The 13,264-nt window shown below is 45.8% G+C and overlaps 2 protein-coding genes across 6 annotated transcripts in view; one reads left to right on the top strand and one right to left on the bottom strand.

Moving 5' to 3' along the window:
* stim1a (stromal interaction molecule 1a) overlaps positions 1 to 10,311 on the bottom strand; it is a 25,715-nt gene extending 15,404 nt beyond the window's left edge. For 4 of the 5 annotated variants that reach the window (XM_028963002.1, XM_028963004.1, XM_028963005.1 and 1 more), the window contains exons 1-6: positions 10,023 to 10,311; positions 9,345 to 9,474; positions 5,122 to 5,252; positions 2,277 to 2,391; positions 682 to 793; positions 468 to 583 (exon numbers count right to left, since the gene is read on the bottom strand). In XM_028963002.1, the coding sequence (XP_028818835.1) occupies positions 468 to 583; positions 682 to 793; positions 2,277 to 2,391; positions 5,122 to 5,252; positions 9,345 to 9,462 (592 nt within the window). In that variant the 5' untranslated portion in view covers positions 9,463 to 9,474; positions 10,023 to 10,311. The remainder of the gene's footprint in view (positions 1 to 467; positions 584 to 681; positions 794 to 2,276; positions 2,392 to 5,121; positions 5,253 to 9,344; positions 9,475 to 10,022) is intronic. The other variant, XM_028963003.1, reaches the window with a different exon arrangement.
* Positions 10,271 to 13,264, top strand: LOC114769726 (rho-related GTP-binding protein RhoG-like). Its single transcript, XM_028963009.1, has 3 exons — positions 10,271 to 10,383; positions 11,351 to 11,435; positions 12,533 to 13,264. Exon 3 carries the CDS (start codon positions 12,547 to 12,549, stop codon positions 13,123 to 13,125), a length of 579 nt encoding a protein of 192 aa, XP_028818842.1. The 5' UTR covers positions 10,271 to 10,383; positions 11,351 to 11,435; positions 12,533 to 12,546; the 3' UTR covers positions 13,126 to 13,264.

Raw genomic sequence — 13,264 nt, 5'->3', positions numbered from 1 at the left:
CACAATTCCGTGTTTTAACCCTAGTGTGTCACAGGGGTCACACATTCTAATATCAGAAACAAAATGATAACTCCACCATGGCTGTGAAGCACACTTTTACAGCGTCCTTTATTCCCTTACCACATTTTAGTTCGTGCTGGCTGTCAAATCACAAGCACACTGTCGCAAACAGTCCTATTTGCAACAGACAGTGCTTTCCGACGTTTAGCCATGCGGTTGCTAAATCCTCACCCACCCAGTGAAACTGGATGCCTTTATAAAAGGGACACTCAAGAACTGAGATGTTTCACCGACAATTGCTGAAGGTCTTGCGCCGAATAACCCGTTTTACAAACAAAATACCACAGTGTCTTCGTTTTATCGAACTTCTCCACCACGGCTTGCTTTTTTTGCTTAGTCATCAGCTAGGAAGTTCATGTTTCCTTGATAAAGGGAAATAGCCATGGCCGCCTAGAAGGCCTACTCACTTAAAGGAGGTCCAAACAGAACGGTGTCTAGTGACTTGAGATGCAGCTTTTGGCCGTGATTCCGGTCCAGAATCTTCAGGACTGAAACGGTCAGAGTGGCGTTCTTCACAGCAAACCTAAAAGAGGGAAATCAGAAGTACAGAAGCACCAAACTGTATACATTAAGTAGGTTGGTTAAAAGTAAGGTCTGTGCAGCAGAGCGACCCGAACTTACCTGGGCATCGCGCTCCCATTGAAATTCATTTTACGGAACACGTCCTCATACTGTGGCAGCTCCACGTAGGCGATAAGCCATTCCACCACCTCGTCCACAGTCCAGTTATACACTGAAAAACACAGAAAAAACGGTGGCATGGGGACATCATTGCATAAATTATTTCATTTATAAGAGACAGACGTCCCATTAGGGCCTTCTTCATAGGAACCCCGCCATGTGAAAACCAAAACGCCCAGAGAAGCTTCCTCTATCATAACAAATATGTTGAAGGCACACGTTGGCTGGGCCGCAAGAAAAACAGCGTAAGCGATCCAGTCGTCAGAGCGGGCCCTGGCAAGGATTCAAGCGAGAAGGGTCTGCCATGTGTTAATGCGCCGCCTGCCAGCTCTGGTTTCCTGCTGGCTACCAGTGTCACTGTAGGGGCAGCGCTGAGATGTTCACGAGACATTTCACATCATGTTCTACTTGCACATGTTGCATTTGACAAAGAATATCTAGTCTTACAAGTTACTGCAATTACTATAAACATTACTAATCAGATACAGTTTCTCAAAAGCCTCTGGACTGATGGCCACCATCACCCCTACAAATGCTGTAATACATCTACAAGTCAAGATTATATAAAATCACAAGTGACATTTTGCAAACTGTGCAGGAAATAAAGAGAAAGTGAACACAACGAAATGGGTCCTCTGCATTTAACCATCATACTTGGTGAGCAGTGGACAGCCATGACAGGCACCCGGGGAGCAGTGTGTGGGGACGTTGCTTTGCTCAGTGGCACCTCGAACCGGCAACCTTCTGAATACAGGGAAGCTTAATTTCATCTTAAAACATTTCTTTAAAAACACAGTGGAGATTAAACATCACGTTTAAACTTCCAAAATAGTTACAAGCGCCTATTTGGCACCAACTCGTTCTGTGTGTTCAGTCTTGTTTGGTTTTTGATGAATATCTTTCTCACTTTTTAATAATTGCGTTTTCACTTCCTGAACAATGTTTCTGCTGAGAAGAGTACAGTGCAGTACCTCAACTCCGGCCAAAACGTTCTCATCCCTCGATTACTTCAAGAAGAATATAAGATACTGTAGATGTGTTATATAGCACCATGCGAACTATTCAAACTATTGCCCCATTCGTTTTAGAACAAGATAAGGGTTTTACCAACAACAGCGCCATATGCAGCAAAGCATATCACAGTTGTACGTCTGAGTCTCTCACCCAGGGGACGACAGGCATGAAGAGTAAAACTACAACCGGAACAGTTATCAGACGAGAGTTAAAGTGGACGGTGAAAGGCTTGAATTGGCATCTCAAGATAAGAGGGGCTGTGTCCATGAGAGCGCTATTAATGGCGCCGAGGTGACGACAGTCTCGGTGATGTCACCTACTGAGTGGGCTGCTGCCTGTACAAAGTTACCGTGTCCTGAACGTCACATTACCTGATAAGGCTGACCGATTCCCTCAAGCACCAAACCATGCTTTATTTCACTAACAAGCTACCCAAAGAAAAAGTATCACGGTGAAACAGAGAAAGCAGACCCTCTAACACAAACGGTTATGCAACCACAGATGCAGCGATTGATCTGTACCTGCGGAGCTTTTCCACACATTCCACAGGTCCTCCACGCTGATGAACTGGTCATCTCCATGAAAACTATTGTGCTTGGCTTTGGGGTCATGGTAATTCAGGTCCTCCCTTAAGAACTGTGGAATATGAAAATACAAAAAGGTCAATCTCAGACATTTGAGCACAAAGAACAAAAGCGGACAACGCAGGGCTTTCAGTCTGAAAGGGGAGGGGAGGGGGGGCAAAATGATTGCACCCAGAAAGGAATTTCTGGCATGCAGTGCAGTCTGGGAGGCTGATCCAGTGAGCCAAACTTATAAAACATCTTATGAAAAGTAACACCGCAATAAATGTCACCTACATAAAGAGAGGCTAATGTTCGTGCGACATTTCCCACTGACGATTTAATGGCTGGAAGACAAATTTCCGGAGCGCTACAAGACTTCAATAAAGGCCATTAGGACAGTAAAGGCATGTCGGGAAGCATGTTCCACTCTGGATTCAGAAGCAGTAAAGGACTTTGCAGGCTATGGTGAGGTCCAGGACGCAGTCTCATAAATAGTCCAGATGCTGCAGCAGAAATAGGAGCAGACGTCTACATTACGGCGGACGTCAGGTACCGTGGAACGAAAACCGGAAAGGCGGGCAAAGGCCATGTTTGCCGTGAAAGTATGGAAGGTCCCAGTCGTGAGCCAGATGGTCGCCCATGGCCGAGTTCATGGGAAGTTCAGTCAGCTGAAGGCAGGGGTGTAGTTAAATGTTAACAGTTGTGAGGAAGAGTTCGCACTGATAGTGAAAGTCTGAGGGAAAGAAATGAAGTTGAAAGTATTATGCTTAAATGGGCTCGTTCGTACATTTATTTTCCTGCGTCAAAACATAAATGCTGCAAATACAGTTTACTGAAGTGGAAGAGCAGTGCATTAGTCTTATTTTTTTTTAACAGATAGAGAAAGTCAAATAGTAATATCTTGCACAAGTAGAGACTAGTGAGGCAAGGGACATAGCATCTGCTGACCATTGTTTGAAAAATAATGTCAAATAATTTCAATATGTTTTTATGCAAGCATAAAAAAAAGTATGTATACAGTATTGGTGTATATATGTTGCTGTAAACCGTTTCTTTCAGCTACTCTATGCTGTGAGATATTGAAACTAATATATTGAGATTTTTCGACTTACTGGTGCCCAATATTGATGTACAACAGAAACCAAAATGCTGTAAAAAATTTAAAAAAAAAAAAGTTTATTTTGGGGATCCCATCACAGATTCACCAACGGTCATGTGTTAAATCTAAGTTTTCACAAATGAACACCTATACATCTGGCTCAGGTTTTGTTCAAGCACCAGGATGCCATCTCTTGTTTGGACATGCTCAGGCATTAATCCCAAGAACTGAGCAGAAGTTGTCTCCAGCCATAAATACAAACCAATAAAAGACCAATAAAAGCTTCCACACCAGGTGAACCGGGCAAATGCAACCTGGTGCTGTGCAAATGTCAAATGTTGGCTGAAAGAGGTCTGATTTCACAGTGACGTTGTCGTCAAAAGCCTGTCCCTATATTTCCCTACCATGGCCGCAGGGTTGCAATTCTTTTCATGCCATCAGCAGAAAATGAAGCACGGGCGCCAGGATGCTGGCAAGGTGACTGTACCCCCGCGCTGATCGCAAAAAGGGTTGCTGCGGCAAGACACGCCCACACAACACACTGCCTACACCAGGCAGCGAGGCCAGGCGGGCACCCGCTCGGGGGAACGCTGTTCATTTCAGAAAGGCTCGGCAGACAGCAAGGATTCCTTCTTTTCTCACAGGCTTCAAAAACATATTCCCCTTGACGAAAGGCTCCATTACAGCAAGGCCAGACAAAACTCGACATTCAAGCGTAATCGTTGGTAGCCATGGTGCCTTTCCAACTGTTAGATGATCCACGCCAGTATTCACTTACACGGAATAAACCCACCAGTTAAGCAGCCATGTGCATAAAAAAAATGGAGAAATATCAAAAAAAAAAAAAAGTGGGGCAGATGCATAGCCTCGGAATTTTTTTATGTTCTGCAGGTATGGCTGGATCATAACCAACTGCTGACATCGACAGACCTCTGTCCACCTTACACCCGGAGCACGGTCGCCCAGTCGCCGCTGAGGCCGCGTGGCAGCTGCAGGGCGAGGCGTAGCCCCGCATTTGGACGGGAGAGCCGGGGCTGCAGAATGTAACTGGACCTGACCTTTATCTCCCTGCAGGAATGCCGGGCTACGCAGCCCTGTCCCGAAAGAAGGGAAGAGGCGGGGAATGCGGTTTTAAAAACAATGGAGGAGAAGTTTTTTTTTTTTTTTTGTAGAGAAATGTTTTGAATGTAGGGTCAACTGCACATGTACCAATTTAGTGAAATGTTTGCATTTTCTTCATAAGATTATAATTATTACCACACATGAGAGTGTGTGTGTGTGTGTGTGTGTGTGTGTGTATATATATATATATACTGTGCGTCTAGTGGTGGCTGATTAATTACACTGCCACAATTTAACTATAGTTGTGAGACTATAATAAACCTCCAGAGATCAGAAATGTGCATGATGCTTGTTAAACCAGGCAACACTTTCAAGTCCTAAATCTCATCAAGGCCTAATTCCCGCACCCGCTCTGTGCGTATTAGTGTATTAAAAGGAAGCTCGGTTAAGGGAAAACCTCGTTATCTTTGGCCTTCTTAGTGGTGGATCCGGAACGGGAATTACTGCAGGGGGGGGGTCCTCATGAAGTCTTGCATAATAAGCAAAAAAAAAAAAAAAAAAAAAACATAGGCCACAGGACTGAAATAATAACAGCAGAGTGCAGTACGGGCAGAAAGCAGAGCGAAGCGAGGCGCTCACCCCATCTGTCTCCACCACGTCCACATTTCCATTCGCATCGTCGTCCATCTGCTTGTGGATGCTGCGGATGGCCTCGAAGCTGAGGATGGCGTTCTCATCCTGGCACAGAGGCTTGTCAATGCGACAGAAGTCTGCAGAGAAGAAGCACAGAAATGTGAGATGATGTGAGGCTCTTGCGCTCATACTGCTCTACTTGTTAAGACCCAAAAAACGATTGCCAATTCTAATCTATTACAATATCTATTTATTTAATATGATTTATTATTAAAGTTCAAATTACTCATAATGGCTAATTTATCAAACTGAAAGCACATCGGCCCTCCTCCTCAAGCTTCATTTGGCTTTACAGATGCAGGACACCTTAAGGTGCTGGGGGAGTGGTGGCCTAGCGGGTAAGGAAGTGGCCCCATAATCACAAGGTTGCCGGTTCGAATCCCCGAACTGCCAAGGTGCCACACACTGTGTGCTGTGCTGTGATTCACAATGTCAATCACTTCACTTTCACTAGGACGCCTATTGTGCAGAAGGGGCCAACCTGGCTTCAAATGCTACTCCTCAGGACAAGAAATTTCCTGTTAACAGAGCACACCGCAAGGCCACCTAAAAATAGCCGCAGAATTAACCAAAACTATTCATAGCATCATAAAGCTGTACAGCTGTTGAAGTTACCATGGAGGAAGGTGGTATGCTTTTGAGAAGGCCACCAGCGGTAACCTGACCCTCAGGTTGTGCAGGTTACATATCATAACTTGTTTCATTGAAAATAGGAGGAGGAGAAAAGAAAAAAAAAAAAAAACTCAACAATCCTCTTGTGTCCGGGCAGAAAGCCATCGGAAAGACTGTTTGCCTTCAGGGGGGTACCAAGGAAGCCATATTCCTTGTAGGAACTCTCTCAATTGTGGTGCATTAAACGAGGTTCCCATCCGGTCCACGTCCCACGTTTGTGTGAAGGCCTAGTTGTAAGTGAATATCACTGTGGCTCAAAAGGCAAGGTGTAAATAAATACATGTGCCACAGGTCTTCTTTACTTCCCATTCTTGTCTGGCCTGCAAAGATTCGCTGGCTTTGACGTCAGAGACTCGCCCCTTCCTGCGAGTCAAGTTTCTTCTGATTATTTCTTGATCAGGTGAAAAGAACAGACCATTGTTCACACAGGGCACCTTTTCCCTGTGTGGCCTTTCTATCCATTTCAGGAGGAAAGGGTAACACACACACACACACACACACACTCTCCTTACAGAATTACGACAGCTGTAACACACCAAGGTCTCAGCAAGGAGTCCATGTTCAAGGCCTGGCAGCCGCTAGCGATCATCTGCGAGTGACAGACCAAGGTGGACGTCCCGACAACGGCCCCCTTTTCTCAAACGGGATTACACGCTGACCCCAAAAAACATGACTGAACCGTTCACTGAAACACAATCCTGCAGGAAACTTTGCTCCCAGTAAAGTAAAATCACAAATAACCTCATTGCTGGTGCGGTGAACCGTTTGCAGTCACCGCAGCCTTGTCAGCTCTAAACGGACCGTGACAGGCCTTGTATCAGCAGGTCAATGAGTTGTAAGTTAGGCCTATAATCACCGGCCGATCTACTCGCTCTGCTAGGCAATACATAGGCCAGTTATGGTGAAAATCATCTGTAGTCACACCTTAACATGTGACAAATGTTACAGAGGACCAGAACGTAAACTAAAACCAACAACTAAACCAGACAACTGGTCAACATGACAGGGATGGAAATGGGGAAATGGGAACTTTTACAAATGGAGTAGAACGACGTACCGGTGCAACGCGTCGCACGCGCAGCTTACGCAACAACGTGCAGCAAAGCAAGAAAAAAAAAAAAAACGTTAAAAAAAAAAAAAAAAAAAAAAGAGCCGCTGCATGCCTGAGCGCTGCGGTGTTTCCTGCGAGCAGCCCGAGACGACGCCACACCAACTTTAACCTTGCTGATACACAGGCGGCCACATTTATATAACAGTCCCGTAGAAAAAAAAAAAAACAAGACCCATGAAACCACAATCTTAAGATCTGTATTGGAAGTGACCAACTGGCAGCCATATTTTAACTTATGCACTCCCAAAATGATTATCCTACCACTGCTATGCTGACGACACACAACTCCTCTTCTCCTTTCCTCCCTCTGATCTACATGCTGCTTCCAAAATCTCTGCATGTCTAACAGACATCTCGTCTTGGATGGCAGCCCATCACCTCCAACTCAATCCCACCAAAACTGAACTAATATTCATTCCAGCAGATTCTTCACCACATCAGGATCTTGCTATTTACCTAGACAACTCGCAGCTCTCTCCTTCTGCAACAGCCCGCAACCTTGGCGTAACAATAGACAACCAACTCTCCTTCTCAACTCACATCAGCAATCTTTCCCGCTCATGTAGATTCCTTCTCTACAATATCAGACGAATCCGCCCTTACCTGTCAACCCAGGCCACCCAACTACTGGTTCAGTCCTTAGTAATCTCACGACTGGACTACTGCAACTCCCTTCTAGCTGGTCTACCTCTATGTACCATCCGACCTCTACAACTCATACAAAATGCAGCAGCACGACTGATCTTCAACCTTCCCAAATTCTCCCATACCACCCCTCTGCTACGTTCCCTTCACTGGCTCCCAGTAGCTGCACGCATCAGGTTCAAAATACTGATGCTGGCCTACAAAGCCAAACATGGAGCAGCACCATCCTACCTCACAGCCCTCATTACACCTCGCACTGCACCTCGTCTACTCCGAGCCTCCAGTACTGCTCGCCTGGTCCCTCCATCTCTGAAGGTAAAAGGAAAACATTCATCCAGACTCTTCTCCGTCTTGGCCCCTCGGTGGTGGAATGAACTTCCCCTCGAGGTCAGAACAGCTCAGTCACTGAGCACCTTCAAACGGCAGCTCAAGACCTTCCTCTTTAAAGAATATTTAGATTAAATTGTAATTTTCTTGTCAAACTTTGTGTACAGAATCTACAACAGAGTGAATTAAATAGATGTATTCATAGTTGGGGTCCTAGTGAACCGGAATTGATCTCTTCATCGATGGTAACTTGAAAGCACGTTGTAAGTCGCTCTGGATAAGGGCGTCTGCCAAATGCCGTAAATGTAAATATGTAAATGTAAATGAAATGTAAATGCTCATAATGTCCAGCATTAGGGTAAAGTAACGAGGGTAAAGTAACACGAGCACAGAGATGACTACCAAAAATAAAAACTAAAAAAAATGTACGTTATTAGCTTAAGGATTTTTATTTCATTTTTTTTTGCTCAAACCTCACGAATGTTCTGACCATGTAACAGTGCTGACGTAACTTCCTGAGAACGACATGTTGCAATATAAGACCCGCTTGGGTCTTGCAAATACGGGTCGGTGGAAAACTGTGGGCCAGCTTGCGCACAATCGCGCACAATTTCTGCGCTGCAAAAAAGAAACTCAAGAATTATATCTAACAGAGTCAAATAACCATGTTAATTAACTGCATCCCTTCTATGTGGCCGGACTGTGGAAAGACAGGCCAAATTGAGAACCCACACACACTATTTTCTAGTCTAATTTTCTATTATTTTTGTAGAGATTAGTCATGGTTATGGTGACTAAGGATAAATAATTAAAGTTTTACACTCGTTGCACTCATACTGCACAAAGCAAACGGATCAATCGCAAGACTAACAACAAAACTGCTGCTCTTATTAATTTGGCAAATGATTTGCGGCAAGCAAACATCAAACAGCGAGGGCACACAAATTCCGTTTATTGCTACAGCTAACGGAGCAAAAATAAAAAAGTAATTATGGGCTTTTTGTTGGGTAAACTTCTGCTACTGGTTATCGTTTTTCGCAAGGCCCGGCTCTCCTGTCAACATGGTGCCATAAAATTGTCTAAACGTAAATCCACTATTATCACTCTCAAGAAGTGCGAGAAAGTGGAGAAGCCTCATGTTTGAGGTGGCGTACATTCTCGGCCTCGGTAACGCGAACGGAAGAGCGTGCTGGCGTGAGCGGAGAGACGGGGAGAGGGAGAAACGGTCCGGCATCTCGGCGCTGAGAACAGTGCCGACTATTCTCAGCCTGGCCAGATTTAGATCCCGCACGGCGTAGTTTTCACTCTGCACAACCTTTAACGCCGCATCACGATAACGTGCATAAAGTCATCCAGATCACGGGCGTGGGTTTTTTTTTATTTTATTTTATTATTTTTTACCATTTTCCCTTACCTGACACGCCACTGTTGCCATTTTGCTGGTCTCCGTTGGCATGGCCTGGCTTCTCTGCCTGGGTTTTCCCCAGGAGGCACATACACAAAATCCACAAGGGCACCAAGTTGAAATCCATGGCGGGAGGCTGCTGTTTTAAAGTCAGAGACAGACACACACACACACACACACACACACACACACACACACGCATTACACGAAATGAAAAAAACTCGAGAGAGAGACAATCAATCGGTTACACGGGATAAAAGAAACGTAACGGGGAGCGTGATCGGCCGCGCTGCTTGGCGTTACTACTCGCTGTTGAATGGAACTCGGTCTTGGGGGGGGGGTTCGAGGAGGATCAGAAGCGTCACGATATATACCGCGGCGCGCCATATTTCAGCCGGGCTAGTCTCTTTCACCTGAAATATAGACACGGTCGCCGTTATTTATTTATTTTTTATACCTCTTTTCTTGGCGCCGGGGGGGGTAATGAAAATAACAATATTAATTATAATAATAATAATAAATCACAGGAATCTCTTCAGCTGCTCGTCCCAACTCGTCTACACGCCGCGGAGGTTGCAACACCGACCGACGGGCGCACCGCTAGCTCGCTAACGCGCCACCAAACGCCCGTCGGCCGGCTCGGTCCCTTCCGTCGGTGACGGAGGGTAGGATGGGGTGGGACGTTACCTCCCCGGCGCCGCCGACAGCGCGCTGGTACGGGCTCCTTAGCTGGGCTCGCCGCTCCGCTGCACTGGAAGGTGCGGCGGGACTCTCATCACCAGCTCGGCGGCCGCTTCCTCTGAGCTCGCAACCGGGAGGAGGAGTCAGCAAAAGACGCGGGGAAAAGGGCGCCGCATTTGTTCGTTTCTTGTTTTTTTTTTCCTTCTTCCCAGTCAGCGCCGCGGATAACAGCAGCCGCTCCGTGTTCCGCAGCGGGCTGCGCCCGAGTCCGCCGCCGCCTCCCACTTCTGTCTCCGGCTGCAGCGAGCCAGGCGTGTGTCGGGTCCTGCTGATGTTCCGCAGCGCCATCTGCTGCTCCGGAGGGGAGGTGCGAACGACGGAGTGTGTAGGGGACGAAAGCCTGCCACCTTGTGGCCACTTGTCAGAACGACGCTTATTGGCAAAGCGCGTTGTATTCAAGTGATTTGCTTTGGTGGTCGGTGCGAATAGGTTGACAATTCAATAGTACCTATATAAAGAAAAACGTTGTGTATATTCGGCTGCTCCAGTGAGTTGTCGCCACATAGGATCCACCAGTCTGGATCTTACTAGAGGTATGGCTAGCCTACAAGGCGTGCAAAAAATGTGCAGTGAATGGTTTAAGAGTGAGCCAGTGAACATCTCAAGTCTTATTGGTGAGTCGAACTGCAGTGGGGAAGAAACTGGCCTTGAGATGTGTGGTTTCTGCCAGAGGAGAGAGTCTGAGAGAATTTGTAACCAGGGTGAGATGGATCGGCCAAAATCCCCTTTGCCCTTTTCAAGGATGCAGCCTTGTACAAGTCAAGAAGGGAGGGAAGGTTGCAGCCAGGCATGTTCTCACCGGAATGCACCTTGCATCAAAATCCATACACCTATTTTCCCTGCAATGTGCTGCAGGAATTTAATAAAGATTTCACCCATCAGGGAATTAAGTGCTGTTGATATTCCAAAAATTACAATGCCACCACTAATAATAATATGATGGTTTTATGGTTTATGTCACAAAATCTACCACTGTTATTACTTTTACTACTACTACAACTACTAATACTAGTAGTAATTATAATAGTAATAACAAGATTTTTTTTTTACTAAACATGGTTATATAATGACAATAATAATTTAGTGTGTAAAGTTTAAGTGTACATTAATAAATTCAAACAATTGCTCACTGCTGATTCTGACAATCCAATTTCTGGAAACCATTCAGCTATTCTATATTTAAAAGAAAAAGATGAACCCATTGTCCAATTAGACTGTGGTTTACTTTTTTTGCATTCAACTTCCTCTTTGTGAACTGTACTCACTTCCTCCAGACTTCGGCTTGCGTCTAAAGTAAGAGCGGCTCAGTCGCAGTTCCTGACACACCAGGACGCTGACTTCGGAAAAGGAGTATGTTTGGTGAGTTCTCATTCCTATCAGTGTATGTGCATTCACATATACACATTTATATATATTTTATGTCAGTTTTAATTAAAATGAACAGACTATTGTCTTCAGTTTTCATGTTCAGTGAGAATGGATAAATATTTGTGGGAACTGTTCAGCAATATTTTAACGTTTTTTTTCCTGCCAAACCACTTTATTTAAAATAAATAGTCAATTTTAAGTCATCATTTTTGAACTTTTACCCTTGACAAAAAGTGGAACAAAGCTAAACAAATGAATGGCATCTAATAGACGCTGTAGAGTTATGAACATCTCAGCATGCCGCCCTTTTCTAAGCCCTTTTGACTGAATATGAAGTTTGATTCTGCTGATTTGAGTAAACCCGTCCTATCCTCACCCACACCGACTTCTGACATCTGTAGCGATTAAGTCAGAGGGCTGTACCATGTCAAAGAACAATAAATCAATCAATGTCAGCTATAAAAGAGAGAGAGAGAGAGAGAGAGAAATCATGGCAAACTGTCCAACTGCTCATAAAAATTCGGGTATTTTGTAACAAACCGGAATATTGCGATGAGCAGTTCCTATTCAGACAGGACGGCACCCCTCCCTCCCTCTCTATCTCTCGCTCTCTCTCGCTCTCTCTATCTCTTGTGAGCTGAAGTGTACAAAGGCCGCACTTTGTAACATACATTTCTCAGTAAGCCATATATAGATAGAGGCGATAGAGCCATCACTGCCTGACAAAGCAATGGCTTCGAGCGTTTTGTGAGAAGTGCTCTCTCGCTGCTCTAAATGTACGTGTGACAGAGGAAGGTTGTGTGCAGCTCTCGCGCTTTTCCACGCCAATAGCCTGAACCGGCTGCTGAGGCACCATTCAAGTAGATTGAGCCTCACGGTAAACTCATCGGTTTATGATTCGGTGATTCAAATCCTGCAAGTACATGGACAGACAGTACGTCTCAGTGGGCCCTAACGTTCTGCACAATCTAAAAAAAAAAGTAGTGGGGGTGTCCGTAGGGAGCTTGCAGTCCGGACCCTCCTGCCGGTGCGCTCTTGAGGTTGGTTTCAGAAAGTTGGTGTTTAACGTTTTACCGTTTTTATTTCAGCCGCGTAAGACAGTATGCAGACGATAAAGTGCGTGGTGGTGGGAGACGGCGCGGTGGGGAAGACCTGCCTTCTGATTTCGTACACGACCAGTGCCTTCCCCAGTGAATACATCCCGACGGTGTTTGACAACTACAGCTCCCAAGTGACTGTGGACAGCAGGACTATTAGCCTCAACCTGTGGGACACCGCCGGGCAGGAGGAATACGATCGGCTGCGCACGCTGTCTTACCCGCAGACTAACGTCTTCGTAATCTGCTTCTCCATCTCCAGCCCCACCTCCTACGAGAACGTCAAGCACAAGTGGCACCCTGAGGTGACCCACCACTGCCCCAGCGTGCCCATCCTGCTGGTGGGCACCAAGAAGGACCTCCGCAACGATCCCGAGGTCCTGAAGATGCTGAAGGACCGGAACCAGGCCGTCATCACCCAGCAGCAGGGCTCGGCGCTGGCCAAGCAGATACAGGCCATCAAGTATCTAGAATGTTCTGCCCTCAGCCAGGAGGGCATCAAGGAGGTGTTCATGGAGGCCGTGCGTGCTTTTCTCAATCCCGTGCCAGAAACGAGCAAAAAAAAGCCCTGCGTCCTCTTGTAGTCGAGTTACAACCTGACTTTGCTTGCAACGGGATACGACTAACGTGTTCATGTATTCTCAGTAGATTTGTGTGTGTGTGTGTGTGTGTGTGTGTGTGTGTGTGTGCGCTCTCTCTGCTTCATTATCTTGTGGCATCTCT

Source organism: Denticeps clupeoides, chromosome 19 (genome assembly GCF_900700375.1).
Source record: "Denticeps clupeoides chromosome 19, fDenClu1.1, whole genome shotgun sequence".
Taxonomy (NCBI): Eukaryota; Metazoa; Chordata; class Actinopteri; order Clupeiformes; family Denticipitidae; genus Denticeps; species Denticeps clupeoides.
Note: the sequence above shows the minus strand (reverse complement) of the source record. Positions and strands in the feature narration are given on the sequence as shown.